This window comes from Eriocheir sinensis, chromosome 5, assembly GCF_024679095.1.
Source record: "Eriocheir sinensis breed Jianghai 21 chromosome 5, ASM2467909v1, whole genome shotgun sequence".
NCBI lineage: Eukaryota > Metazoa > Arthropoda > Malacostraca > Decapoda > Varunidae > Eriocheir > Eriocheir sinensis.
In genome coordinates this window covers 17,683,177-17,709,825 of record NC_066513.1, presented here as the reverse complement: position 1 = coordinate 17,709,825, position 26,649 = coordinate 17,683,177, and the positions used below count along the sequence as shown (strand labels likewise).

Genomic DNA, 26,649 nt, shown 5'->3' with positions numbered 1-26,649 from the left:
AATACCCTGGGCCTCAAGGTCCTTGAGCTGAATCTCTATTTCTTTATGATATTTTACTGGTATTGGGTATGGCTTTTTATATATAGGCTTGTCATTTTTAGCCTTAAAGTGTGAACATAATAGGGGTAATAGTGAGTGGCTCGTTTTTAGAGCAAACACATCAGGATACTTGCAGGTTAAGCCCTTCAGACAGCAATTTTCCCGTTGTGAGGGTAAAATAGCTCGTCTATCAGCTTATCGAGTACCATCTGCTTACTTGACTGGGTGACAGGCGGCTTTGTAGCTGTTTTTGTGACAGCCGCTACACATTCATTAGTCGATGATTGATAGTATTCTGAGTGACAAGAATAAATGTGTCCCATCACTTCACCTGTTGGCATCTCAATAGTTTCTTCAGTTGGGTTAGCATAGGGAATGATGAATTTGCCTTTGGTTTGTTTGACGTTAGGAGTTAAGGTTACTAACCCGGGAAATAAAAATGAAGAAGGGATATCATTGGACCTTGGGAGAAATAAGGCTTGCTGGGCTCTGCCAATCTCTGCATACAGAGTGACATACCCTGCCGTGCCTGGGAGCAAGGACGCCACGTTAATAGCGTATGCTTTCACTGGTACTTCCTCCATCTCGTCTAAAGTAGGTTTATGATCTTCTGGGTACGGGCTCATATCGTCCGCAGCCAGGGAATGTACTTCCACTGGGTAGGCCCACACCATTACACTAAACTGCCCATGTGTGTCAAGCTGTTCAGATACCACATTTTGTCTCCACATAAATTCTAGGCCCAACAAAACTGCTGTTGGTAACACTATACCTTGTGATATTACTACAAATTTTTCTATAATTTCTCCGTGCCCAAAGTCTACTACTACTTCGGCTAGTCCTTTATTAGGGATTGGAGTCCGATCTACCCCTTGTATGGAGAGAGGTTCTGTAACTATCATCTTCCCGCCTACCTTCCTAAATAAATCTTCTTCTATTAGGGACGCTCCTGCTCCTGTGTCTAGCATTGCGTAAACCATCTCCTTTGGTGCATTAGCGCCTACGCACAATCTCAACGTGAGGGCGTTGGTAGGGCCGTGGACTGCCGCAGCTACTCTGGGGTCGTTTTTTTGTTCTTCTCGTGGTCAGGGTTGACCCAGGAGCTACGGGGTGAGGGACCGGCCGTGTACTCCGGGCGCCAGGCAGCGCAAGGCGAGACAGGCTGACGCCTGTTTCGAGTGGGCTGGTACTGAGGGTACCGAGAGCCCGTTGGTGGGTGGTAGGCACCCCTATACTGCCTTCCATATGTGCAATCGCGAGCCATGTGTCCTACATACCCACAAGCATAACATGTAGGTGGCGTGGGCGCGTTCCCATATGGGCGTGTAGGTGGCGCGGCGTGCCGTCCTCCCCTTTGGGGTATCGGGTAACGTGACTGGCCTGGAGGGCGTGGAGGACGGGCTTGTGAGACATGTTTGGGTCCGGATGCCTGGGTGGAACAGACGTTCAGCACTTTTATTTCTTTGGCGATATCGGCATCGGATAGCTTCGACTCTGGATAAGCTTTAATATACTCATACCCTTTCTTTAATACCTTCTGTGGGTCCCCCTTTTCTTCCTCCGTTAAGATGAGTAAGAGGGCCGGAGGGAAAGCCTCTCTGAGCCGTAAAGCGGTTATCTCAGTTAGGAAACTGGCATTGTCAGGCTTGAGAGCGATCAACTCGTCTCTCAATGTCTCCAGGCGGATGAGGAAGGTGCGGATGTTTTCTCCTGTCCGCCGTTTTGCCTCTCCCAATTCTTTCTGGAGGACCGAAAGGTCCTTACTGTGGGAAACACACGTAGGAAGTCTTCCTTTACTTTTTCCCAATCCTGTCCACATCTAGTGATACAACCGAGGAGATGATCGCGCGCTGCTCCCAGGGCATATTGTTTGGCTAACTCAATCTTTCCGGTAGTGTCCCAATTTGCCTGTGTCCGGCTTTCAATATCCTCTATCCATTTCTTTGCTAGCTTATGGCATGGGAGGTTTGGTGCTTTGCTACTTTTTTCTTCTCCACCACAAAAATATAAGAGTCCCTGCACTCTACTAAAATCATTCAAGGTATGACGGCTAAGTAGCGTGACAAGATCATCATGGGCAAGGGTGATCGATTTTCCATCTTCTTTTTTGGGGGGAGGGTTCTTGCCTTCGTCTGGCATTTTTAACTCTAAAGTCTTATTCCCGTAATTCCAAGAATAACTGTCTTCTCCCTCGCTTTCGGATGTGGACATACACCAGTACAATACCAATATAAACCAATATAAATCATAAGTTTCACCACATGTTTCACCACATGTTTCACCACATGTTTCACCACATGTTTCACCACATGTTTCACCACATGTTTCACCACCCCACACCTGACACCAATGTTGTACCCCGTAATCCGGGTCACACAGGGGAGACGACACACTGTTTGTACTAGTGACACTTGACTTAAAATTCTGGTACTTTAGGAGTATTTAAAGGAGTTCGTAAATGGGGTGATGAAACGGTGTCGCCTTTCTTATATGTATTTTATTCTACCTTAATACTACTTAATATTACAGAGGGTAAAAATATTGTTTAAACCAGCGACTGGCTTACTAGACTCAATGAGTCTTCAGGTTTTCTTTCACTATTGGTTACTGACGTTAACACTGGTATAATATTGAGTAAAAACTCACACAATAAAGTATCATAGAAATATAATCCTAAGTAAAACTAAGATAATAGAACACAATAGATATGTTAGATACGCTTTCCTCTATGGTAATTCTTCACTCCATACTCACAGTAGCAACGATGAATGTTCTACCCATGTTGTCTAGGGAAGGACAACTGAGTGTCCAGCAACGAACAGAGTGCTGGTTAATCTGAGGTCAAGCCTGGAGAAAATGCTTCTTATATAGGCAGACATCGCGAGGGTAATACGTCAGGCGTGTGAGTCATACATCAAACTCACACCGAGCTCATACAATAATCTACCTAACCGACATGCTTAATTCACGCGGTGACGCAGCTTTGTTTTCATAACATTTTGTTCCGCGGCTGATCGTGTATTGGCTGCGGGGATTGTGTTTTGGCTTAGAGAGATAAGCGGGTGCGTTAATGGGCAATTACAATTGTGTATAGGTTGGTAAATGAACAGTGGGGACAATCATGTGTTGGAGTCCGTGTTGTGTTTTAGCGGTCGATACCACTGTTGTCATCGGAAAATATTGCCGGTGAAGATGATGATGACACGAGTGGTGTCGCAGCCCTCGGGGCACCACAGGTAGACGGTCACCGTTCTCCCCCTAAACTTATCAACAGTGGCGTTCCACAAGGCTCTGTGCTATCACCCACTCTCTTCCTGTTATTCATCAATGATCTTCTTTCTATAACAAACTGTCCTATCCACTCATACGCTGACGACTCCACCCTGCATTATTCAACTTCTTTCAACAGAAGACCCTAACAAGAGGAATTACAAGACGTTCAGACTGGAGGCTGCAGAACGCTGAACCCCAGACCTTGCTATCATTTCCGATTGGGGTAAAAGGAACCTTATATCCTTCAATGCCCCCAAAACCCAGTTTCTCCACCTATCAACTCGACACAATCTTCCATCCACCTATCCCTTATTCTTCGACAACACCCAGCTGTCACCTTCTTCTGCACTAAATATCCTCGATCTGTCCTTAGCCCAAAATCTCAATTGGGGAGGCGGTGGCTGAGTCGACAGAGTGACGGCGCGGCGTTCAGGAGTACGCGAGTTCAATCCCCGACCGGTGCCACCAAGCTGGGATTTTTCAGCCGCCGCCGAGTGGCTTAAAACTACCCACATGCTGTCCAGAAGACCACCTATCAACCCGGACTCTAGATTCTAGGATTAAAGATGAGCTCCGGGAGGGCTGCATGAGCCAATGCAAGATGGCGCCACTATAAACACTCGCCTGCGCCAGAACGGGCTGGGCCGACCATCAGACCCCACCGGGAGGAAACCTTGGGCCGACCATCAGGCCCCACCGGGAAGAAGCCTACCGGCGCAATAGGCCGCGACGTAAAAAAAAAAAAAAAAAATCTCGCTTACTAAATCAGCTTCCTCGAGGTTGGGCGTTCTGTATCGTCTCCGCCAGTTCTTCTCCCCTGCGCAGATGCCTTCCATATATAGGGGCCTTGTCCGCCCTCGTATGGAGTATGCATCTCACGTGTGGGGGGGCTCCACACACACAGCTGTTCTGGACAGAGTGGAGTCTAAGGCTCTTCGTCTCATCAGCTCTCCTCCTCTTACTGACAGTCTTCTATCTCTTAAATTCCACCGATATGTTGCATCTCTTTCTATCTTCTATCGATATTTTCATGCTGACTGCTCTTTTGAACTTGCTAACTGCATGCCTCCCCCCCTTCCGCGGCCCCGCTGCACACGACTTTCTACTCATGCTCATCCCTTTACTGTCCAAACCCCTTATACAAGAGTTAACCAGCATCTTCATTCTTTCATCCCCTTCACTGGTAAACTCTGGAACAGTCTTCCTTCATCTGTATTTCCTCCTGCCTATGACTTGACCTCTTTCAAGAAGAGTGTCAAGACACCTCTCCATCCGAAATTGACATCTCTTTTGGCCACTCTATACTTATCACTATATGAGAGCAACAGTTAGCGGGGGGGGGGGGTTCAAAATTTTTTTTTTTCCCTTAAGTTGCTCTCTTTGCTGTAAAAAAAAAAAATGAGGTGATTTAAATCAATTTAAATCAGAGTAAAAAAATCATGATTTAAATAAAATTAAATATACTGTATTTGAAATGATTTAAGTGTTATATCAAGAGTAAAATATCTAATGATTTAAATTATAAATAAATAAATAAATATATATATATATATATATATATATATATATATATATATATATATATATATATATATATATATATATATATATATATATATATATATAAGGAAGAAGGAAGAACATGTGAACCAGTTGTACAAGAAAATTATCAAGTCTACTTGTCCTGTACTGAACTTGTACTGGTCCTGTAGCAAGCCATGCACCAGTGAATCATTGACATATCTTACAAGAAAAATATTCAAAAGCATACAAAAACTATGGTTTCATTTAACATTGGCCAAGTTTAATATAAGAAAATGGCCTCATAAGACTGAAACAAATAATCAGTGGAAACAAACAAGGATTAATGCCAAAAAAAAAAAAAAATTAAATAAAAAAAATCCGATTTAAATCAAACAAATCGATTTTTTTTTTATCATGATTTTTTCTAACCCTGAATATTACACAATTAAACTGGTGAAAAGAAATGGCACTATATAATAGTAATGACAATATCATACAATGACACTGGCAGGTATGGTAGCAATGAATGCAAGGCAAGTAATCTGTCAATGAATTACAAAACAAAAGCTTTTTAGCAAGATGACAACTTGTTACAAAGTCGAACATACCAAAAATATCAAAGTGCAAAGCAAGATTGCAAAAAAAATAATAAAAAAATGGGTTAAGTAGACAACTGCCATTGATGTGACGACGTTCCTTGAATTAGCCTGGTAAAATTTAACACATAAAATGACAAACTTGCAAATAACTAGGCACACAGGCAAATATGGACTTAATAATGAAAGCAAACAACACTCACGACTGTTGACTGACATCACAGGCTGTAGTAAAGCTGGGGAGCCGCGGGAAGCTGCACTTGGCCAATGTGAGGCGAGAATTCCCGCGCGCCTTTTAACCTCGGCGGGAGGGACAGGAGGAAAACTGGCGGTGCAGCAGTAGTAAATGCGACATCAAGAGAAAATGAGACATCGTTGTGCGCATGCGCTGCTGGATGCTGGACGATATAAAACACAATAATAAATATAACGGTAGGCTATCTTGTTAATTAAATAAACCAAATATTGATCGCCTACTCCTAAAAATAATAGTTAAGGCTTATTTGTGTAGTAGAGAACAACGTATTTACCTCTCATGCACCACACAGTCGTGGGCAGTGGTGATGTTATAATAAACCAAGCAGGATAGAAAATCCCTTCCATGTTTATGTTCTGAGGAGAGCCACCCGCCCCCACGAGAGAGAGCGTGTGTGTGTGTGTGTGTGTTCGTGCGTGTGTTTTGAGACACCAGCGCATGCGCACAACGATGTCTCATTTCCTCTTCATATCGCACTTTCTACTGCTACAGCGGCACCATGTTGGTCGCACATGTAACCCAACAGAGCTCTCACAGAAAAAAAAAAAAAAAAACTGTACGGGGAAACACTGGACAAGGGGCGCTTAGAGCCCAAAACAAGTGGAATGTACTTACAGCGTACAGACGTATGTACAGCAGCGCGGCAGGCTAACAGTAGCACACAACCCTCTCCTCGGGGCGCCTGTGAGCTGTGTTAGGTGCCGGTGTGGTGTTATCCGCCATCCGGTATCCTAAGACATCCCATCCTTAATTTCGTATCGCTGAACCCACTCTTTACTATCACAGAGTAACTAAGTGAAGCATCTAAGTGTAAAAAAGTACCAAGGAGATCCTAAAATGCGATGCAAAGCGGAACAGGTCACAAGAAGAAGTGATTGTTGATATCCTATAGTCTGGCTCAACTAAACGTGCAGTTGTGGGTGGGGTCAGCGTAGGGGATCCCCTTGTACAGCGATGCCGCTTGTCTCCTAGCCCGCTATGTACAAATGTTTTCATATTAGTAAAACCATGGCAAATATGATCAGCAGTATGCATACACATTTAATCTTAGTATTATAACGTATAAGAGAACAGTTAACTTATTATGGATAAGATATTTTATAAGCATTTAAAGAAACGTGGCATAAATATTTTACAGTGGTGCTAAAAAAAATCCTATACTTATTATAAAGTTTCCCTTTCGTTTTGGGATGTGTAAGTAGTTTCACAATTACATTTTGATTATATCGTGAAGGAATGTACGTTAAAATAAGCTGACAAAAGTAAGAAAAATACATTCAAATGCTACCCCCACGAGAGAGAGAGAGAGAGAGAGAGAGAGAGAGAGAGAGGCCTCCAACGTGGAATTAAAAACGTGGCATCGCTGTACTCTTGGATTATTCCTCACATGGCACCTTTGAACCGCACGTTTGGCCGAGCCAGACTATATTTATATACATACATACGTCATCATTTGCTTTCATAATAATATAACTAATCTTGGGTGGGACAGATCCCGACAAGCAGTCGACAAAAGACACGGTACCGTGTCGAAATTTATGTATGTACGTATTCAGGATGGGATGTCTCACGATCTTGGGATGTCTCATGACACCACACCGGGGGGTCAGGAGAGATGCACAGCACACGGCGAGCAGGAACATTCACGGGTGCAGGGCTGGAGCCGCATCGTGGGAGACCAGAGGTAATAGGAGACGAGTCGTGTAGAAGCCTCACCCGGAGACGCAAAGGCCACAGGTAGGCTAACAACCTGGACCCGGGAAGGAAAAACATCATGTGGTAGCAGGGGCACAGGGGAAGGCAGCCAGGGACATGATAGACTGGTAACAGGGCAGACAAGACAGTGGAGCAGCGCAGCGGGGTCGTAACCGCGTGGGGCTAGCAGGAGACGGACCCAGGCGACGCGGAGGTGTGAAGCAAGCACCGCAGCCACCATGTTTAATTATGGTTTGGTTGCAGGAAAGGTCTGGTATCTTAGTAAATGTATTAAACATAGAAGACAAAGTAGTTGGCTGAAAACGCAGCAGCACGCCTTGTTTGCATGCATGGCTCTAACTGCCCGGGGACGCACGGGAAAGGCGGGAAGCCTGGCAAAGCAAGTGGGTTACATACAGAACCCACGTATGAACACACACACACACACACACACACACACACACAGAGAGAGAGAGAGAGAGAGAGAGAGAGAGAGAGAGAGAGAAACTTACAGGAACTAACTACTACTATTATGAAACAGTCCAGCAATCCGAGCAGAGAGAATGAGACCACTGAGAGTTGATCATCTCCTCCCAGTGGACCAGCTGGCGGGACTGATCTTCGACATGTTCGCGGCCGGCCAGGAGACCATCGCAAGAACCTTCTGCATGGGCGTGTACCTGATAGCCAAACACCCGCACGTGCAGCGCCGCCTACAGGAGGAGCTGGACGACGTGGTGGGCACGGACAACCTCCCTTCAATGCTTGACGTGGAACGGTAAGTGTAGAACCAGGAGTGAATGTTGCACTTTGTCTAGTGCTGTAGGCATGGGATGGATTTACTCTCTCTCTCTCTCTCTCTCTCTCTCTCTCTCTCTCTCTCTCTCTCTCTCTCTCTCTCTCTCTCTCTCTCTCTCTCTCCAGCAAAACATTGAAAGTAATTCCCTTATTCATTTCCCTAACTCATTTCTTGTTGTTTTTGGTTACTCTCAGTGTTTGCCTCTAGAAATTCTTAGAAAACCACATGCAAGGGAAGGACTAAGTTGTTAGTAAAATTTGAAGATTCCTCGACTACTCTAATATTCTATTTCATATAACAACGCAAGCCACTGTTATTGCATTGCTGACAACATTTGATACCCCATCTTCTAAGTTACCTCCTTCTCCTTCCCTCGTCAGGTTGCCTTACCTCCAAGCCACCGCGAATGAGGTACAGAGATTATTCAATATCCTCAAGATTTCTGTGCCACACATGGCCAGCGAGGACTGCCAGCTGGGCGGCTACGACATCCCAAAAGGTAGTATTGTCCATAGCTGCCACATTATCTTAATCCCTACAGACGTGCAGTCCCAAAAGAGACGTATTCCCTTTTTGCCAGAGGTGGGCACCCGCTATTTTTTTGTTAGTCCGCATATTCGCAATTCCGCTAACTTTGTTGGGCATTCCGCTAATCGCTAATCCGCAAATATTCCGGCTTCTCCGGTCCGCTATTGCAAATCCGCTAATGCTAACGCTTAATTTTTTTTAGTCTACTAATGACGTCCGCAACAATCCGCTAACCAGTTTTTTTAGTTCGCTAACCCTTTATTGATAGTTAAAAACATAATTTCCAATAAAATTACCTTACAAATTAAATATTTATTTATTTTATATATGTGAAAATCAAAATAAATCAAATTCAAATATTACAAGGAATACGTCTTTAAGACTCGGCGAGTTAATGTAAACTGCCTCCCACACAGTCTGCCGGGACAGGCCGGCTGCGCAACAGACAGTTATAGAATATTCCCACCCCCACAGCCTGGGCAGCCTGCCGCCTGCGTGCTGCGCAACTGGCATACAGATCTCGGCATCATACAGATCTAGAATCGGGTGGCCAGATTTCTGGAATTGAAATCCGGGACGCTTTAATAAAAAAAAAGCTTTCCGGGACAGTGCATGAAATCCGGGACATTTTCGGGACAATTTTATTTCCAGGACGAACCATTAAAATCCGGGACTGTCCCGAAAAACCCGGGACGTCTGGCCACCCTAGTCTAGAAGTTTCTCCACACTTTCAAGAATATTATTGAATTTCCCGGAAATTTCATTGATGGGTTTTTTTTAAAGTTTGCGTTAGCGAACTATGATTTTGACATTCCGCTAAAGGCAAATTCGCTAATTTTTCAGTTTTTCCGCTAACTCTATTCTGCAATATTTTGTTAGTCCACTAATAGCGGATTAGCGATTAGCGGACTTAAATTGCGGAATGCCTACCTTTGCTTTTTGCTCAAAGGCTTTCAAAAGCGTCTGTTTTACAAATGCAATTTATTTATTAATTTCTTTGAGATATCAAATGTACAAATGAACTTTATTCATGGAAAAGTAATGTAGTATTGAGTTATATTCTTAAGATTTAGCATTCAAAAAGGTGTGGCATTCTCCAGAGTTAAAACATTCTCCTAATCTGTAAAGGTGATGTATTCTCCAACCATTCACTTATATCCCAAGCATATTTCGTTCCCAAAGATGCTTCATCCTCCAAAAGAACTGTATTCAAGTACGTATTTCACAGTTTCACTATATTCCGAAAGCATTATTACTGGTGTTTTCGCTTATTCTCCAGATACACTGTATTTTCTGAAGGTTGCCTATTCCTCAAATATTGTATTCCTAAAATTACTATTCTCACAAATTCAACAACCATGCCACATTCTCATATTCACGGATGTTCTGCATTCTCTTCAGTTAGTGCTTACCCTTATCCACCAAACATATTGTGTTTGCATATTCACCATAGCCACCACACTTGGTGCTCCCTAAACACAGCCTCAGTTACTACACACACAAGGGCGAGAGCAGCATGCTGATGAGTTTGTCTCGCAGGAACGTGGCTGCTGCCTAACCTGGATGATGCCCATACAAGCCCCGAGTACTGGAAGAAACCCCAGGAGTTTGATCCTCAGAACTTCCTTGATGAAAATGGAAAGTTCAAGAATAACGAAGCCTTCATTCCGTTTGGAGTGGGTAAGTGGGGGAGTCAGGGAACGAAGCATGAACGGGACGAAAGAATCAATGAATGGGAGGAGAGGAGAAAATCGCCGCAGCGTTGGAATAAGAGGGAAAAACATTATTTTGTCAGAGTTCGGTATCACAGTTTTTCCTTTGAATATTTAGACCTTCATTAGATGTCAACTAGATTAGAATCTCTCTCTCTCTCTCTCTCTCTCTCTCTCTCTCTCTCTCTCTCTCTCTCTCTCTCTCTCTCTCTCTCTCTCTCTCTCTCTCTCTCTCTCTCTCTCTCTCTCTCTCTCTCTCTCTCTCTCTCTCTCTCTCTCTCTCTCTCTCTCTCTCTCTCTCTCTCTCTCTCTCTTTTTTTTTTCTTTTTTTTTAAACATGTTCAGTACATTAGTACATGGCAGTATTATTTTTCTGTGCTAAAGTTCCCCCGACCGTTGGGGAGCTATTTAAAAGCTTCTGCCGATTATGTTATACAATTATATACATGTTTACGGTGGGTGTAGGAGTAGCCACCTGTGGGACGCAACCTTCATCTGCTGAGTGGACAGTTGTGTCACATCCACATCAGCAGTGAGGTTGTTCCATCACACCACCGCTGCGATGGAGAAGGCACGTTGGTGGGTGCTGGAGCGGGCCATTGGCACTTCCAGGAGGGAGGCGTTGCTCAGCACCGTTCTCGTGCTGCGCTCAGACCTCCTCCAGGTAGCCCTCAGGTCCGTCAGGTGGGGCACTAGGCCCACTTGTGCCTTGTGTAGCACCGTCAGGGCAGCGACGCGGCGACGGTGCTCCAGGCTGTTCAGCTGGTTCGTGGCTGGTCTTGCCCGTCCCTCGTGTGGGTGTTGTTGTTGTTGTTGTCGATGTTGTTGTCGCTGTGTCTCCCACTGGCTCGGTCGGTGGTGCTGGGTGCCGTTGATGAGGCGTTCAGCCCTCCTCTGCACCTTGTCTAGCAGGTTGAGGTGGCAGCGGGCGCTGGCCATCCAGGTGAGCGGTGCATACTCCATCACTGGACGGACTTGTGCCTTGTAGAGGGTGTTCAGGCCCTCAGCATCGAGGAGGTTCTTAATGCGGTGCAGGAGGTTCACCTTCTGGGAGGCTTTGTGCGCCACCCTTTCAAGGTGACGGTCGAACCGCAGCTGGGAGTCCAGCTCCACGCCCAGGATGTCGACGCTGGACTGCAGAGGGATGGTGTCATTCCCGAATCTCAGTCTGCCGTGGAGTTGCCTCGCGTCCTCCCGAGAACGTGATATTACCATGGCCTGGGTTTTGTCAAGGGCAAACCTGACTTGCCACCTCTTTCCCCAGGCCATTATGTCTGCCAACTGTCTGTTGACGGACTCTATCACGTCCTGGGCTTCCTCCCTCTTGTATGTTCTGGAGAGGGTGCAGTCGTCGGCGTAAGCGCTTGCTGCCGGGATGGTTTGCAGGAGGTCGTTAAAGTATATGTTCCACAGAATAGGTCCAAGGACGGACCCCTGTGGAACGGAGGCCTCCACCGGGAAGCTGGTCGAGGTGCTTCCGTTGACTGCTACGCGGAGGCTCCGGCCTAACAGGTAGTTTGAGAGCAGGCGCAGCAGGTCCCCCGTGATTCCTAGTTGCTGTAGCTTCGCCGTCAGACCGCGGTGCCAAACGGAGTCGAACGCGCCAGCTATATCCAGGGCAATCACGAGAGAGGGGTGGCCGTCATCAAGGGCGTCATGCCAGGACTTTGAGAGGAGAAGGAGGAGGTCTGAGGTAGAGCGGCCCTTCCGAAAACCAAACTGCTTTGGTGACTGCAGGTGGTTTTCCTCGAGGAAGGATGTCAATTGCTCCCCGATGATCCTCTCAAATATCTTGCTGATGATAGGGAGGAGTGATATTGGCCTGTAATTGCCTGGCTCGGACCTGGATTTTTTCTTGTGTACGGGTGTGATTATGGCCTCCTTCCACTGTGCAGGCCACACCCCGCTCTGCAGGCATCGCCGGAAGATCTGGGCGAGGGGGGTGGTGAGCTCATCGGAGCATCGCCGGAGCATCTCTCTCTCTCTCTCTCTCTCTCTCTCTCTCTCTCTCTCTCTCTCTCTCTCTCTCTCTCTTCCGGCTCTTCCTCGCGTCTCACACCACCACCTCGCCTTTGTCCTTGAGAACTGACCACCGAGCTTGCCTTTTTGATCATGCATCATAAGAACATAAGAACGCAGGAGTCTGCAAGAGGCCGGTAGGCCTGTACGAGGCAGCTCCTTTGACCCTAAGCTCCCGTGTATCTAACCCCACCTAATATCGCTGTCCATGAATTTATCTAGTCTATTTTTGAATGTGACAATTGTATTGGTACTCACCACATGACTGCTAAGCCTATTCCACTCATCCACCACCCTGTTAGTAAACCAATTTTTGCCTATGTCCCTGTTGAATCTGAATTTATATAGTTTAAACCCGTTACTTCGTGTCCTACCCGGTTCTCTTACCAACAAAACCTTATGAATGTCTCCCTTATTAAAGCCCTTCATCCATTTATAAACCTCGATCATGTCTCCACGCACCCTTCGCCTTTCTAGAGAATGCAAGTTTAACTGTTTGAGTCTTTCCTCGTATGGCAAGTTTCTCAGCCCCTGAATCATCTTAGTCATCCTCCTCTGCACCGATTCTAACATTTTGATATCCATTCTATAGTAGGGTGACCAGAACTGAACCGCATAGTCAAGATGAGGTCTAACTAATGCTAAATATAGTTTGAGGAAGACTTCGGGGCTTCTGTTGCTTACGCTCCTTGAAATAAATCCCAGTACCCTATTAGCTCGATTTCTAGCTTGAATGCATTGTGCCCTTGGACGGAGATCAGAGCTCACTAAGACCCCTAAATCCCTCTCGCACCCAGACCTACTTATGAGAGTGTCATTTAAGCAATAGTTATGTGAGGGGTTGTTCCTACCTACACACAGAATACTGCACTTCCCTACATTGAACTCCATCTGCCATTTATCCGCCCAGTCATATAATCTGTTGAGTTCACCTTGGAGAATACTAGCGTCCTGATCCGACTCAATTACTCTACCGATCTTGGTATCATCTGCAAATTTACTAACATCACTACTAATTCCTGTGTCTAAGTCATTGATATAAATAATAAACAAAAGTGGACCTAATACCGAACCTTGTGGGACCCCACTCGTAACACATCCCCAGTCAGATCTTTTACCATTGATTTGCACTCTTTGCTTCCTATTGCTAAGCTAAGCATCCCTACACGTTTGTATCAAAATCAGTGATTTTTGTAGGCAGTCTAAACCAATGTTGTTGGCCACTCTTCCTTTCCCTTAGACCCTTAGCAACAGTTCTTCTCTTTTCATTATTTATTCAGTTACAGCCTCAGGTCTGTTACTAAGCACTACATTGGCTTTGTTGGCTAGTGCTAGGATACGAATTCAGTACTTTGCTTTGCGTCTGCTTCCTGGTGAGCCGCTGTTCGTCTTCATCACCCCATCACACGAAAGTTTACATAAAGTTTAAACACATCAGGGCTATACTTGGGTAGTAGTGGGATATTTTTTTCTCTGCACTCTTTTTGTTGCCCTTGAGCCGTTTACTTTGCTGTAAAAGAAAAAGATAATATCAGCTTTGTGTCTTCTCTCTCTGCAGGTAGGCGCGTGTGTATTGGGGCATCGTTTGCCAAGATGGAACTGCTACTGTTCGTCAGTCACCTCTTCCAAAGGTTCACCTTCACCGTGGTGAAAGAAATGACACCGTTCAGCGAAGACAATCCAACGTTTAACGCCCCGCCAAACTGCACAGTCAGCGTCAAGTGCCGATCCCAGAAACACGCCAGCCGATAGAGTTGGTCTGTCGACACCCTCTTCATCGGCCTATACCGGATAAAGGTCCATGGTCCAACGGTCACGATCCTCCAAGTTAAAACAACCCCACCACCTGCCTTTATTATTGAGAAGAGTCACTGCCTGCGATGTAGTGATTCCTGCGGCTCAAGGTAAAATGGAAACTGATTTTTTTTTCCATAATATCACTTTTCATTGGTAGTGTACTGTAAGTAGAATGCATTCAGCTATTATTTGTCCAACTCGCCTAATAACTATTAAGAACATAAGAACGTAAGGAGTCTGCAAGAGGCCGGTTGGCCAATACACGGCAGCTCCTGTAATACAGGGCAGATCATGTGCCATACAAAGTAGTTCCTTTAATACAAGACAGCTCCTGTTAATACAAGCCTGTTAATACGAGCCTGCTATCAAATATGCAATAGCACTAGTCTCTTTCCATTTTAGTTTTCATAATTTTACAAAGAAAGTTGTTAGTGCTTCATTACTTCAAATATGAAACGACAAGAAATATTACAAACCAGTTTTCCGGTCGCATCATCAAAAAGGTATCCAACGAGTAAACAAAAAAATCACGTTTCAAACGTTTATTGCATAAGAGACGGTCGAGGTTTACATGGGTGAGTTTTGTGTGTGCGTGTAGTGCTCTGGATCCTGGTGGAACGAGCTCGTGCAGAGAGCAGAGTGTTAGGAATGTTTGTGTGTGCTGAGGATTGCGTAAGCATGTTATTAAGGATGCTGTTCAAAGATAAAAATGCATGAGAATGTGAACGCGTGATTGAATGGAAATTTAAATACCATACATACACATACATATACAGACTTAAATAACACATATAATCTCCTGTTCTCTTCACATAAACAGTATTTTTGAGGGCACATTTCATTCGGTCCTTGTCATTAAATTTGTTCAGCAAGGAAGCCTGAGAAGGTACATGGTGTAGGCATAAATGGAATTACCTGCGTTTCCTTGAGGCGTTTTAACTCCTATCCCTAAAACTGTCTAACGAGGAAGCCTGAGAAGGTTGTGTAGGCCTCCTCGTAGGGGTGCTCGTAGAGGCTCCCGTCCTGCAGCTCCAGATACACCCTTTCGCTCGCGTTGAGGAAGAGCAGCGACGAGTTGGAGCCTTGCTGGTAGTCGAAGGAGCTGCCGTGCTCTGTGCTGGCGAGGCCTAGAGGAAGGGATAGAAAAAAAAGCATACCATATTGCCACTATAGTCGGTTCCACCAGACCTGGTGGGCCTAAGCCTTCAGGGGTGGACTTGCGGACTTGGCATCATTGCTTGGATGAAGGTACTGCGCGCTCATTGGAAAATTCTTAACTTGTTCCAACGCGCATAAAATTGACTTTGTATTCCTACCAAAACCCTTTTTGAGCAGTAATTTAACAGATTGCACCGATAAAAAAAAACTAATGCAATAATATCTTTATTAATAAGTATGTGCCTTTTGAACTATTGTAAATAAATCTAAAACGACATTCGTAACAAAACTAAGTCGGAACTGCACGTGAACGGACAATGTCAAGCGGCTGAAGCGACTGTTAATTAAGGCTATACTTTTTTTTACTAGTACTTTTTATTACTAAAAAGTGCTAGGCTAAAGCCTTCACAGTGTCACTCGTTAATTAACTCATTTATTGTAAGATTTCTTGGTATATTTTTTAGTCCTGACTCAGTCATAATGTGTAGTGATGCTACGTAGCCATAACATACACATTGACCTACGGCAAAAACCTTCTCTTTTTCTTTCATCGTCTGTAATGTCATTAATCCTGAAATGTTTATTATTTGTGGGTAATAAACTAATAAACAGCCATAAGGAAGGACGATTTTAAGAATAACTACATTTATATACCAATTGTCTTGATTTTAAGAGGTAGCAGAGAGCGAGAGATAGTAGGCTTTGTCATGGCAAACGAAATGGACCGTATTGGTTATACAGGCAGCGGTACACGTGGCCACTCAGTGAACTGTCAAAGCAGTACTTTCCATAGAACTCGAATTATGTACTGGAGTGAGTCTGAAGCTGCCTCCAGGATACAAGGCCTTGGTGCCGCCAACGCTCCAAGCCAACGACTGCGCATACTTTACTCCTACCCGATTTCCTGACTCTACTATTTGACTTGGAGAAAAACTGAAATCGGGTAAGAGTGAAGTGTGTACAATCATCGGTTTGAAGCGATGGCGGCACCATGGCCGTGTATCTCGGAGACAGCCTCAGACGCACTCTAGTCTATTACTTGAACTCTATGGAAAATTCAGCTTGGAGTTGAGTGGCCACATGTGGCGCTGCCTGTATAGCCAATACGGTCCATTGCCGCAGCTAAGACCTAGTAAACAACACCCAATGAGCGGCGCGGACACCATCACTAAAGCAGTGTTGCCAAGTCCGCAAGTCCACCCCTGAAGGAAAATCTCCGCCACTCTCGTGGAACCGGCTATAGTTTCTTACCTCTCTCTCTCTCTCTCTCTCTCTCTCTCTCTCTCTCTCTCTCTCTCTCTCTCTCTCTCTCTCTCTCTCTCTCTCTCTCTCTCTCTCTCTCTCTCTCTCTCTCTCTCTCTCTCTCTCTCTCTCTCTCTCTCTCTCTCTCAGTTCTCTCTCTCTCGGATAAATGGGCGATCACATTGCAGGGTCAGATAAGTGGAAAGTCGCCTTGAGAAAAAGTTCGAAAAAGTTCGTTACACTGTTATGAAAGATGTCAATGCTCAACAGTTCAAAAATTACGGGCGTTAACATCACAAACGTTCAATACCCTAAAAAGCTCATCAATGCCCAAAAGCGAACAAAATGGTATTTCAGAAAGGTGTTCAGCGTCGCATCAAAAGAACTGATCTTCATACAACTACATAATGCGAATAAACTTGCCTTTTGGGAATATGCGGTCCCTTTTGAATTCCCCACCATGCAAAGGAATTTACTAAATTTTCAGGTATTCAGCGCATGACAGAAAATTGATCCTTCAACAAATCCTACGAAGAAGGCTTTTCTTTAAACGAGAAACAATGGTATAAAATCAAACCAGAGACTCTTTCATTCAGACTGCACCCAATTTTAAATACTTAATGGTTTCACGAATGTAGACAATGTTTCCCAAATTATGAATGGTGACTATTTATAATCGAAGACAAAAAATCAAATGTAACAAAATAAATTCAAAATATTATAAGAACCAGAATTTTCTTCAAATACAGACAAATACTGAATAACTAGCTCCCACAGATCACAAGAACAGCGTTTGGCTCTCTCTCTCTCTCTCTCTCTCTCTCTCTCTCTCTCTCTCTCTCTCTCTCTCTCTCTCTCTCTTCATTTGTTTTTTTTTTTTTTTCCTCTCTCTCTCTCTCTCTCTCTCTCTCTCTCTCTCTCTCTCTCTCTCTCTCTCTCTCTCTCTCTCTCTCTCTCTCTCTCTCTCTCTCTCTCTCTCTCTCTCTCTCTCTCTCTCTCTCTCTCTCTCTCTCTCTCTCTCTCTCTCTCTCTCTCTCTCTCTCTCTCTCTCTCTCTCTCTCTCTCTCTCTCTCTCTCTCTCTCTCTCTCTCTCTCTCTCTCTCTCTCTCTCTCTCTCTCTCTCTCTCTCTCTCTCTCTCTCTCTCTCTCTCTCTCTCTCTCTCTCTCTCTCTCTCTCTCTCGACACAAGCAAGAGAAAAAGTATACAAGTCATTTCCAAGTGAATGCATCCTCTCTTACCTACAGCAGTAGTAGTAGTAGATGTAGTAGTAGTAGTAGTAGTTGCAGTCATAGTACTAGCAATATCAATAACAGTAGTTACACCATAGTAATTAATACACATTAGCGGGCATCGTTAATCAGAATCTTAACTTCGTTAAATATTATATAGTGTTACAGCCAGAAGGCTGAACGAATGATTGGTGGAGAGGTGAAGAGTATGAGGAATATGAATAGGGTGAGGAGTAAGTAAGATAAATGGGAGAAGAGTTTATTTGATAAATAGGAGAAGAGTCTACATGAAGATGATGCCGCTCGTGGTGTAAAGACGCCTATCCTCCCTTCGTATCCATGGATGTATTATAGAAAAGTCAATTTATCGTCGGGGGTGTTATGACAATGCGGTCAAAGAGATTACCAAATCCATTAGGTTGGGCCTACACTTGTATAAAGGTGCTCTTGTTCAGTGTCCTGAGTGAAACGCCATACAGGAGAGAATATGGTCTGAAGGAGACGAGGGAGAGGCAGATTGTTAAAGGTTTGACGACGGGAAGACGCGTCTTTTCGTCTTCGCTGTCGGCCTCTGCAGGAGAACCACACCCGAGGGAGGGACACGCGGAGCATAACGACGCAGACGTTACAGTAGACCCCGAACACTTAAGTGCAGTCGCCTGCCGTATTATGATTATATCTTTGCCTATTTACCCAATTATACTGTGCTTTTGTTGCCTTCATACAATGTTGGACGTTAGATGTTAAGTGACATACAGTGTTGGACGTTAAATGTTAACGTTTGATGTTAAGTGACATACAATGCTGGATGTTAAATGCTAAAGTTTGATGTTAAGTGACATACAATGTTGGATGTTAAATGTTAAGTGAGGTACTTAGCTGTCCGTTGTAGTGCTCAGAGACACGGGCGTTTCGAGTTTCATGTTTATGATCCTGAAGGTAAATGTTGTTGTTGAAAGGTTTTACCACATTATATCGTGTGTCAACTAGAAGGGTCGTTTCATTCTCCTACTACCCTAAGGAGCGGCGGTAACAGTATCGTTAACCTAAATGTTAACGTCGATACTGTAAACTGTCTAACATTCTGGAAGCGGAAGCCAAGGACCCCATGGGGAGACAAACACCTGGCACTCATAATGTTAGGGGGAGAGGTTGTAGAGTTGCTTGACCCCCATATGTTTTTTGATAAATTTCGTCGAAAGCGAGAAGACTGATGCACCCTAAGCAGATACTCAGCAAATATTGTAATATAAACAATTAAAAAAAAGTCCAATTCTGTTTTTTTTTTAAGATTTATCCACTAGTATCACTAGGGGAAACGGGCCCTTGTCCGAAGAGGGAAAAGAAATCTAGCCGACCAAGTAGGTACGTCGACGAGGATTGGCGTGCCTCTGAAATTCTGCTTGATTTTGCAGGGCTTAAATGTGAGAAAGATTTTTAGTGAGGAGAACCTTGCGACGGTCATTTATTTTCTCTCGTTTGCCAATAAATAAAACAACGAGAATGATCAACTACATTTTCATGAACAATATTACCACTTATTTTCGTTCGTTCGTAAGATTTACCCCCTAAAGAGGGGGACAGGGCCTTTGCTCAAAGGCGGCCCTGGAAGGGGGGGCGGGCAATTTAAGTCCCGGCGGGTGTAGGAACGCCTCCGCCGCCGCCACAGCCAAGGGTAACAGCCGGCGAGCAGCGACGGAGACACGGGCCCTCCGGGCAGGCGCCCAGAAGCAGCCCGTAGCGGTACACGGGCGAGCAGCCGACTAGTCGACTTGACTGCGGAGGGGGGGCCCAAAGCGAGGATGACCATGCGGGTCTACCTCGCCGTCGCAGAAGGGCCACCCGGCTGCTCGCCCACGGAGTGCTGGCGTTCCACTGCACTTATTTTATTGAAGTTTAATTGTTACAAGTCCCAGAGAAACATGTACAGGTAATTTACAATAATTGAAAAAGTAGTTCAAGCTATGTGGGCCCGAAGACGTAGTCGGTGGTGACACCCGCTGGCTGGTAACTCTGAATATACCACATTACACCACCACACTCTACTGAAACAACAAGTCTACAAGTTAAATCTCTGGAATACATACAATGAAGTGTCAAATATTTATCAGAGCTACCCATTCAGGTTCGTTTTCTTCAATGCTTTCTGTCCCAGAGACGTCAAAAGAGAGGGGTACCTATTTCAAAACCAAATATATCGTTATCCGTTATACCAGAACAGCAGCAGTAGTAGTAGTAGTAGTAGAAGTAGTAGTAGTAGTAGTAGTAGTAGTAGTAGTAGTAGTAGTAGAAGTAGAAATAGTAGCAGCAGTAGTAATAGTAGTAGTAGTAGTAGCAGTTGTAGCAACAGCAGTAGTAGTACTAGTAGCAGTATATAAGTTTAGCAGGTTTGGAGTTAAAGTCTTTGCTTAAATTGTCCTTTTACTGGTTTTGTGGTTTACACGGAGCGTGTGATGCGAACTCTATCGAGACGAAATGATGACTTCCTTATTGAGCTTATATGATTATTTTGCAAAGATTTAGAGGACATATTTGCATCATCAAAAATAACTGAAATTAACAGATGCCAAGGTAAAAAATAAATGAAAGCAGTTGTACATTGTGGTGAACGTTTTCTTGTGAGTAATGCCATCATTATTTTTGTCACTGGTTCCTCATGGATGACAAACTTTTTCTTACACATTTTACCTGGTCGCCTTACTTGCAAGTACAAGGAATGTGTAATCAGAACCTCATATACAGTAATGCTGCTTTGGGTTCAACAGAGCAAAACTCATTTAGTATTGATGACTTCTCAACACTAAAAATTGAATGTCCCGCCCAGTGTTTGGCGCCCCTCCCCTCATTGGCCGGCAAGCAGCCAATGAGCGGCAAGTTCTCGGGCGAGCGTGTCCCCAGCCAATGGCCACTTGCTAAATCTAAGGTCGTGAAAACCTTGTTGTTGGTGCCCATGCTGCATAAAATATCCTGCAAGTGAGGTAAGGGGTATCTTTGAGGGTGCGAAACAGCATTTAGTTTCCTGTAGTCTACAACTGGCCGAAATTGGCCGTTTTTCTTCTTCACAAGGAAAATGGGAAAGTTCCAGGGAGAAGTAGTGTGTTCTATGATACCTGATGCTAACATGTCTTTAACTGCAGTATCTAGGATAGCTCTTTGAGAGTGTGGTGTTCTGTATGCAGGCACATAGATGGGGTTGGTATTGGGATCAACCGGTATTGTATGTGTTAAAACATTTGTGGATCCAATAGGATCATCCGGCAGACTGACAATGGAGTGGTATGTCTCTAGTAGGTTGTGCAATTTCTCCCTTGCTTCTGGAAAAGCCAGATCTTCGAGATGAGTAGCTAGATAATCATTTACGTTTTGTTTATGATGATCACTCCGCAAGATCTCAGAGGGGGAGATGATCTCTGATTCCTGTACGCTACCTATGCGTTCAGGTAGAACTTCAAAGTCAACGACGCATGTCCCTTGACGGAACTTGCGTACGTATGGGGAGGAGTTGTGCATTATTAGGAAGGTTTGACCATTTTTATCTACTTTGCAAAGTGCATCCTCCATAGTCATGGCTTTCATCTTCAAGCTCTCACTCATACAGATAGCCTCACATTCATCACTTATACCAGCAAGACGCATTTGAAGCATAGCTGATCCACGTCCGTCTAACGTGACGTCATTCGCCAGAACGCCGTGGACCCTTAAATGCTCTTGCGAAGAAGAAGAAGAGGGAGAGGGAGGTAATGTATTGGAGGATGATGCACTTTGTTCCTTAATAACATGCACTGCTGGAGATGAATTATCAACCAGTGACCGCTGGGCCACGCTAGAAAGATGAGGATATTCTCCATCGGCGGAGGGAGAAGTGCACAACAATGGCTTTGGGGCCGTGAGTGTCCTAATTGGTGTTTCATGTTGGTAAACACAATCTTCTGCTGGAGCTAGGGATAAGCAGTGTTCCCGCATAGATTGAAGACCCAAAAGAATATCACCTGGGATATTCAAACCATGACACACATGAAAGGTGGCTGTAATCGGGGACAGGGAGTTAGCCAACTGGATAGACAAGGGGGTGTGTCCAACTACTTTAAATGATGTGTCATCTAGTCCACTTAATTTTAGGCAGGGAGGTTCCAATACCAAGGTTGTCTTTGCGTCATGTAAGGCACGCAATGTTCCGATGTTTATGATATTGGGACATGCCCCTGTGTCCATGAAAACACTAATTTGGTGACCATTACACTGAGCAGGGACAGTCATGGCAAGGGAGGATTGGGGATAAAGAGCGAGGCGATGGTGTTTCATGGTAGTGGTTTCAACATCCGTAGGTTGGGTTTCAATGTCAAAATGAGCTGTGGATGTACTTGGTTTGTTTAAAGGTGTGCGGGTTGGGGGTGTTGTATGAATACCACACACCTGGTGTGATTTTGTACCTGAGCCTATGTTATTGCGGGAGACGTGGCGCGCGAGGCTTCCCCCGACGAGGTACCTCCCCGGGGCCTCGCGCGGCAATCCTTGGTGTTATGGCCTGATGTCTTATGGTAGGAACAATATTGATTTGACTGTTGGGTGTTGCTGCCGTACCAGCAATTACGTGTATGGTGTCCTGTGATTCTGCAGTTGTAACAATATTGAGTGTTATAGCCACGCCCGCGACCCCTGCCTCTTTTGTAAGGGCGGCGGCCGGGGTGTGGCAGAGCGGTTCCTAGGGGTCTGAGCTCCGGCCGGGGGCGACTTTGGGGACGCCCTCTGAATGTTGACGCCCCTCACCGCTGAGGATGTGGGTTCTGTTGGTGGCTCTCGTCCCGACAGGGGACTGATGTGTTTGAAAAGGGTTCTACCTTTTGGTAGGGGTTCTTCCTTTTGTAACTCTTTGAAGAGTGTCTCCGTGCAATTGAGGAGAAAGATAAAGTATGAGAAAAGGCGGCACACATCCTCAAGGTTCATTTTCTCATCGGTAGTCCACGGGGAGTGACGGAATTGGGTTTCAAACTCTGTGAAGGCTCCACCCGCGACGCCTAAACAGTCATCCACTGCAATATTAGCCTTTATTTTGGGACGGTAGGTAGCCGCTAGGCGGAACAAGACTGACAGGGCACCCTGTTTGCATGTGGAGCCGAAATGGCTGATGAGATTTGCTTTCGCTTCATCATATGTTTCGGCTTTCTTGAATGCGTCACTTTTTATAATGGATTGAGCCCGACAAGGGCCCGTGTGGATGCTGTCGTAAAGGTGGGCCAATTTCTCCTTTTCATTCGTATATTGGAATTTGGTAAAAGCATCCTCTACCCTCTGAAGGTGAGTTAGGAGGTCGGGGCCGGTCTCCTCTGAGCCCGTATATTTTGGATTTTTATCCTCGCCCCTTAAAATGACGTTTCGAGGTTTGTCACTCATGGTTGTGTCACTTTGGTGCTGTACTGTCTGGGAAGAGGAAGTAGTCTGAGAAGGCTCTGGTGAAAAGTCTGAGGGGAGCTTCTTTGCAGGAGGTAATGGGGGTGCTGGGGGAATAGGTTTTGGATAAGCAGCTCCTGAACGGAGGACTGTGTGATGGGGATTACCAAACGTTAAACCGCTGAAGTCAGAGGATAGAGCCTCTTCCAATTTTCGATCCTGGGACATGGGGAGTTAGACGGGGGAGTCACTTAGCTGCGTCCGATGCATTTGTAAGGAGACCAGAGCAGGATGGTATGGCTGATGTATGGTGAGGGGGGAGACTGGGTCGCAGGAGATGTGGTTTAACTCACTTTTCTCTGCTCTCCGGCACAAGCTGGAATGTAGGGGAGATATTAGGACGTATATAAGGAAAATTATAGGAAGGGAAAATTTAAGTAAGATTAAAGGGAAGTTTATAGGAAGATTCGTAGGTAATCCGTAAGGAAATGGTAAGATACCTTGGGTGTGAAGCAGTCGTGAGTTCGCTTGAGGAAAGATTGGGTCGGTACAAGTGCATAAATGACTGGGATCAGCAGATGTGCAGATGGCGACACATATCACTAGGATCAGCAAGACGTGGCTGCCTCAGGCAGCCACGTAGTAGTAGTAGTAGTAGTAGTAGTAGTAGTAGTAGTAGTAGTAGTAGAAGTAGTAGTAATAGTATCAGTTGTAACAGTCGTAGTAGTAGTAGTAGTTGTTGTTGTATAGTCATTACACTTCAGCGACACCGAAGCACTGAGCAGCGCCTCGGAACAGCAATCCGAGGATACATGTACTGCCAAGGCTCGAGGATCGGACATTCCCTGCCTGGCCTCTTTATAGAATACATCGCAACCCCCGCTCTCTCGTGTGTGTCATTCACTCCTCAACACGTGGCGACGAGGATGGGATATTTCTGGTATGTTTGTGTCCGTATTCTTGACGCATACGCCACCGGCCTTTATATGTCTCCTGGGAAGACTTGCATTAACGCCGCTACGACTCCTACTTCGCTCGTGTCTGTTACCAGTTTGACCGGCAGTTGTGGATCGTATCTCACCAATACTGGGTTGTTGGCCAACGTCTGCTTTACCTTTGCCATCGCCTCTTCACGTTCCTTGGTCCATCGCCACTTAACTCCCTTCTTGAGTAGCTCATGCAATGGCGACAACGCAGTGGCGAGGTGTGGCAACGTGCCGGGAATAGTATCTCACTGTTCCCAATACGCTCCGGAGTGTCGGTACATCACTCGGGTTCGGCATCCTCCTTATTACTTCGGTCTTCTCGGGTATGGGTTTCAGCTCCGTGCTTGTTACTATCCATCCCAAGTACCGCACCTCCTGCAAATTGAATTCACACTTGACTTTTTGAGCCGAATCTCTTTCTCTTTCAGTCTCCCCAGCACTTTGTCCAAATTTTCCATAAGGTCTTCTGCGTTCGTGCCCATCACCAGCAAGTCGTCTAAGTATGCCACACAGGAGGGGATTCCTTCTAATATTCTGTCCATCGCCGCCTGGAAAATGTCCCCACAGCAAGCTAAACCAAAGGGCAATCTGTTCATCCTCAACAATCCTCTATGCGTAGTTACAGTTGTTAGGTCTTTTGAATCCTCCCTTAACTCCATCCGTAGATAAGCATTTCTCAAATCTAGCTTTGCAAACCTCTTCCCTTTTATCCTTGCAAACAACTCTTCCGGGGAGGGTAAGGGGTGCTTAACTATATCCATCTGAGGATTTACCGTCACTCTGTAGTCAGCCGCCAGTCTTACTTTGCCATCTGCTTTGGGCACTACCACCAACGGTGTCGCCCAGCCACTGTTGTTGTCAGTCTCCACGGGCTCGGCAATACCTTCCTTAATCCACCTCTCCAGCTCCTGGTCCACGAGTGGGTAAAGGGCTTGTGGCACTGGTCGCGCTTTCTTCCGCACCGGTCGTGCTCCTTCCTTGAGACGCAGGTGTGCTTTGATCGGCATGTGCCCTAAAGACTGTGAAAAGACCTCACTGTGATTGTGTAGGATCGTGGTAAGTTTATTTCCATTCTTCTCCGCAACTCCAAGTTTGCCTACCATCTCTTTCCAGTCCAGTTGAATCACCAGTAGCCAGTCACGACCAAGGAGCGAGGGCCCTGCTCCTTTCACTATCGTTAACGGAAGAGTTTCTACTTGATTTTTAAACTTGACCTCCACCATGGCTACTCCTCGTACCTGAAGTGCCTCACCTGTGTACGTGACTAACCGCCTGATGGAGGCTTCAAGTCTTGGTTTGCTGCGTAGTCTGTTTCACTCCTCGCTGATGACCGTGCTGCTCACTCCCGTGTCCACCTCCATGCGTATCTCTGTGCCCTGCACGCTCACGTCTACAGTCAGTGGTGGGGTTTTCCGGGTTCTTCGCTGTTGTCCAGGCAGCTGTAAAATACCAAACCTCTCCCTCTCTTCCTCATCACTAATCTCTTGCTCCTCATCCTCCACGTTATTTACTTGCCCCAGGAGGCAACAGCAGAGGTAAGCAGTTACAAGTCCCGGATGGAGGAACTGTCGACAGAGGGGGATTGCTTAATGTGGGGAGGCAGAGTGGTGATACCGGCGTCCCTGCAAGACAAGGTGAAAAAGAAACTGCATGTGGGGCACTCAGGATGCGTAAGGATGAAGCAGCTGGCTCGACGATATGTGTGGTGGCCGGGTCTCGACAAGGAGCTGGAGGAATTGGCGAGAGCGTGTCCAGGATGTGCGGAGAAGCGGGCAGCACCACCACAGTCAGCGGTCCACCCATGGGAGAGAACACGTGGGCCGTGGCAGAGGATCCATGCAGATTTTGCGGGGCCAATTATGGGAACAATGCTTCTCATAGTAGTGGATAGCTACTCAAAGTGGATAGAGGCAGTACCAATGAAAACTACGACAACGGCTCGAACTCTACATGAACTGAGTGTACTGTTTAGCAGGTTTGGTTTACCCTTTCAGCTATGCACAGACAATGGCCCGCAGTTTACGTCGGAAGAGATGGCATCTTTCGTCAAGCGGAATGGAATCCGGCACAGCAGAGTGGCGCCATACCAAACGGCGAGTAACGGACTGGCGGAGAGAGTGGTGAGAACTGTGAAGGAAGGAATAAAGGCAATGATGGGGGACTGCAAGTCGGTGGAAGGGAGCCTGTTGAACTATCGTTCTACTCCACACAGCACAACAGGGAAAACACCGGCGGAAATGCTGATGGGCAGGAATATACGCTCAAAACTAGACCTACTGCTGCCAGACGAAGAGACCGCGATGGAGAGCAGGCAAGACCAACAGATGACGGGGAAAAGGGTAAGAACAATCCGGGAAAATGACATAGTTTGGGCAAGAAGCTATGTGGGACCGAAATGGAAGAGAGG

At 45.6% G+C, this 26,649-nt stretch overlaps 2 protein-coding genes across 7 annotated transcripts in view; both read left to right on the top strand.

Annotated features, from left to right (window-relative positions):
• The window catches only part of LOC126984755 (cytochrome P450 2L1-like), a 30,358-nt gene extending 14,430 nt beyond the window's left edge, over positions 1-15,928 (top strand). The window contains exons 7-10 of one of the 3 annotated variants that reach the window (XM_050838821.1): positions 7,981-8,161; positions 8,563-8,681; positions 10,250-10,390; positions 14,000-15,928. In XM_050838821.1, the coding sequence (XP_050694778.1) occupies positions 7,981-8,161; positions 8,563-8,681; positions 10,250-10,390; positions 14,000-14,193 (635 nt within the window). In that variant the 3' untranslated portion in view covers positions 14,194-15,928. Of the gene's footprint in view, positions 1-7,980; positions 8,162-8,562; positions 8,682-10,249; positions 10,395-13,999 lie in introns of all 3 variants that reach the window. The other 2 variants (XM_050838815.1, XM_050838823.1) reach the window with 2 other exon arrangements.
• The window catches only part of LOC126984741 (cytochrome P450 2L1-like), a 70,460-nt gene that overhangs the window by 16,472 nt on the left and 27,339 nt on the right, over positions 1-26,649 (top strand). The window lies entirely within an intron of this gene.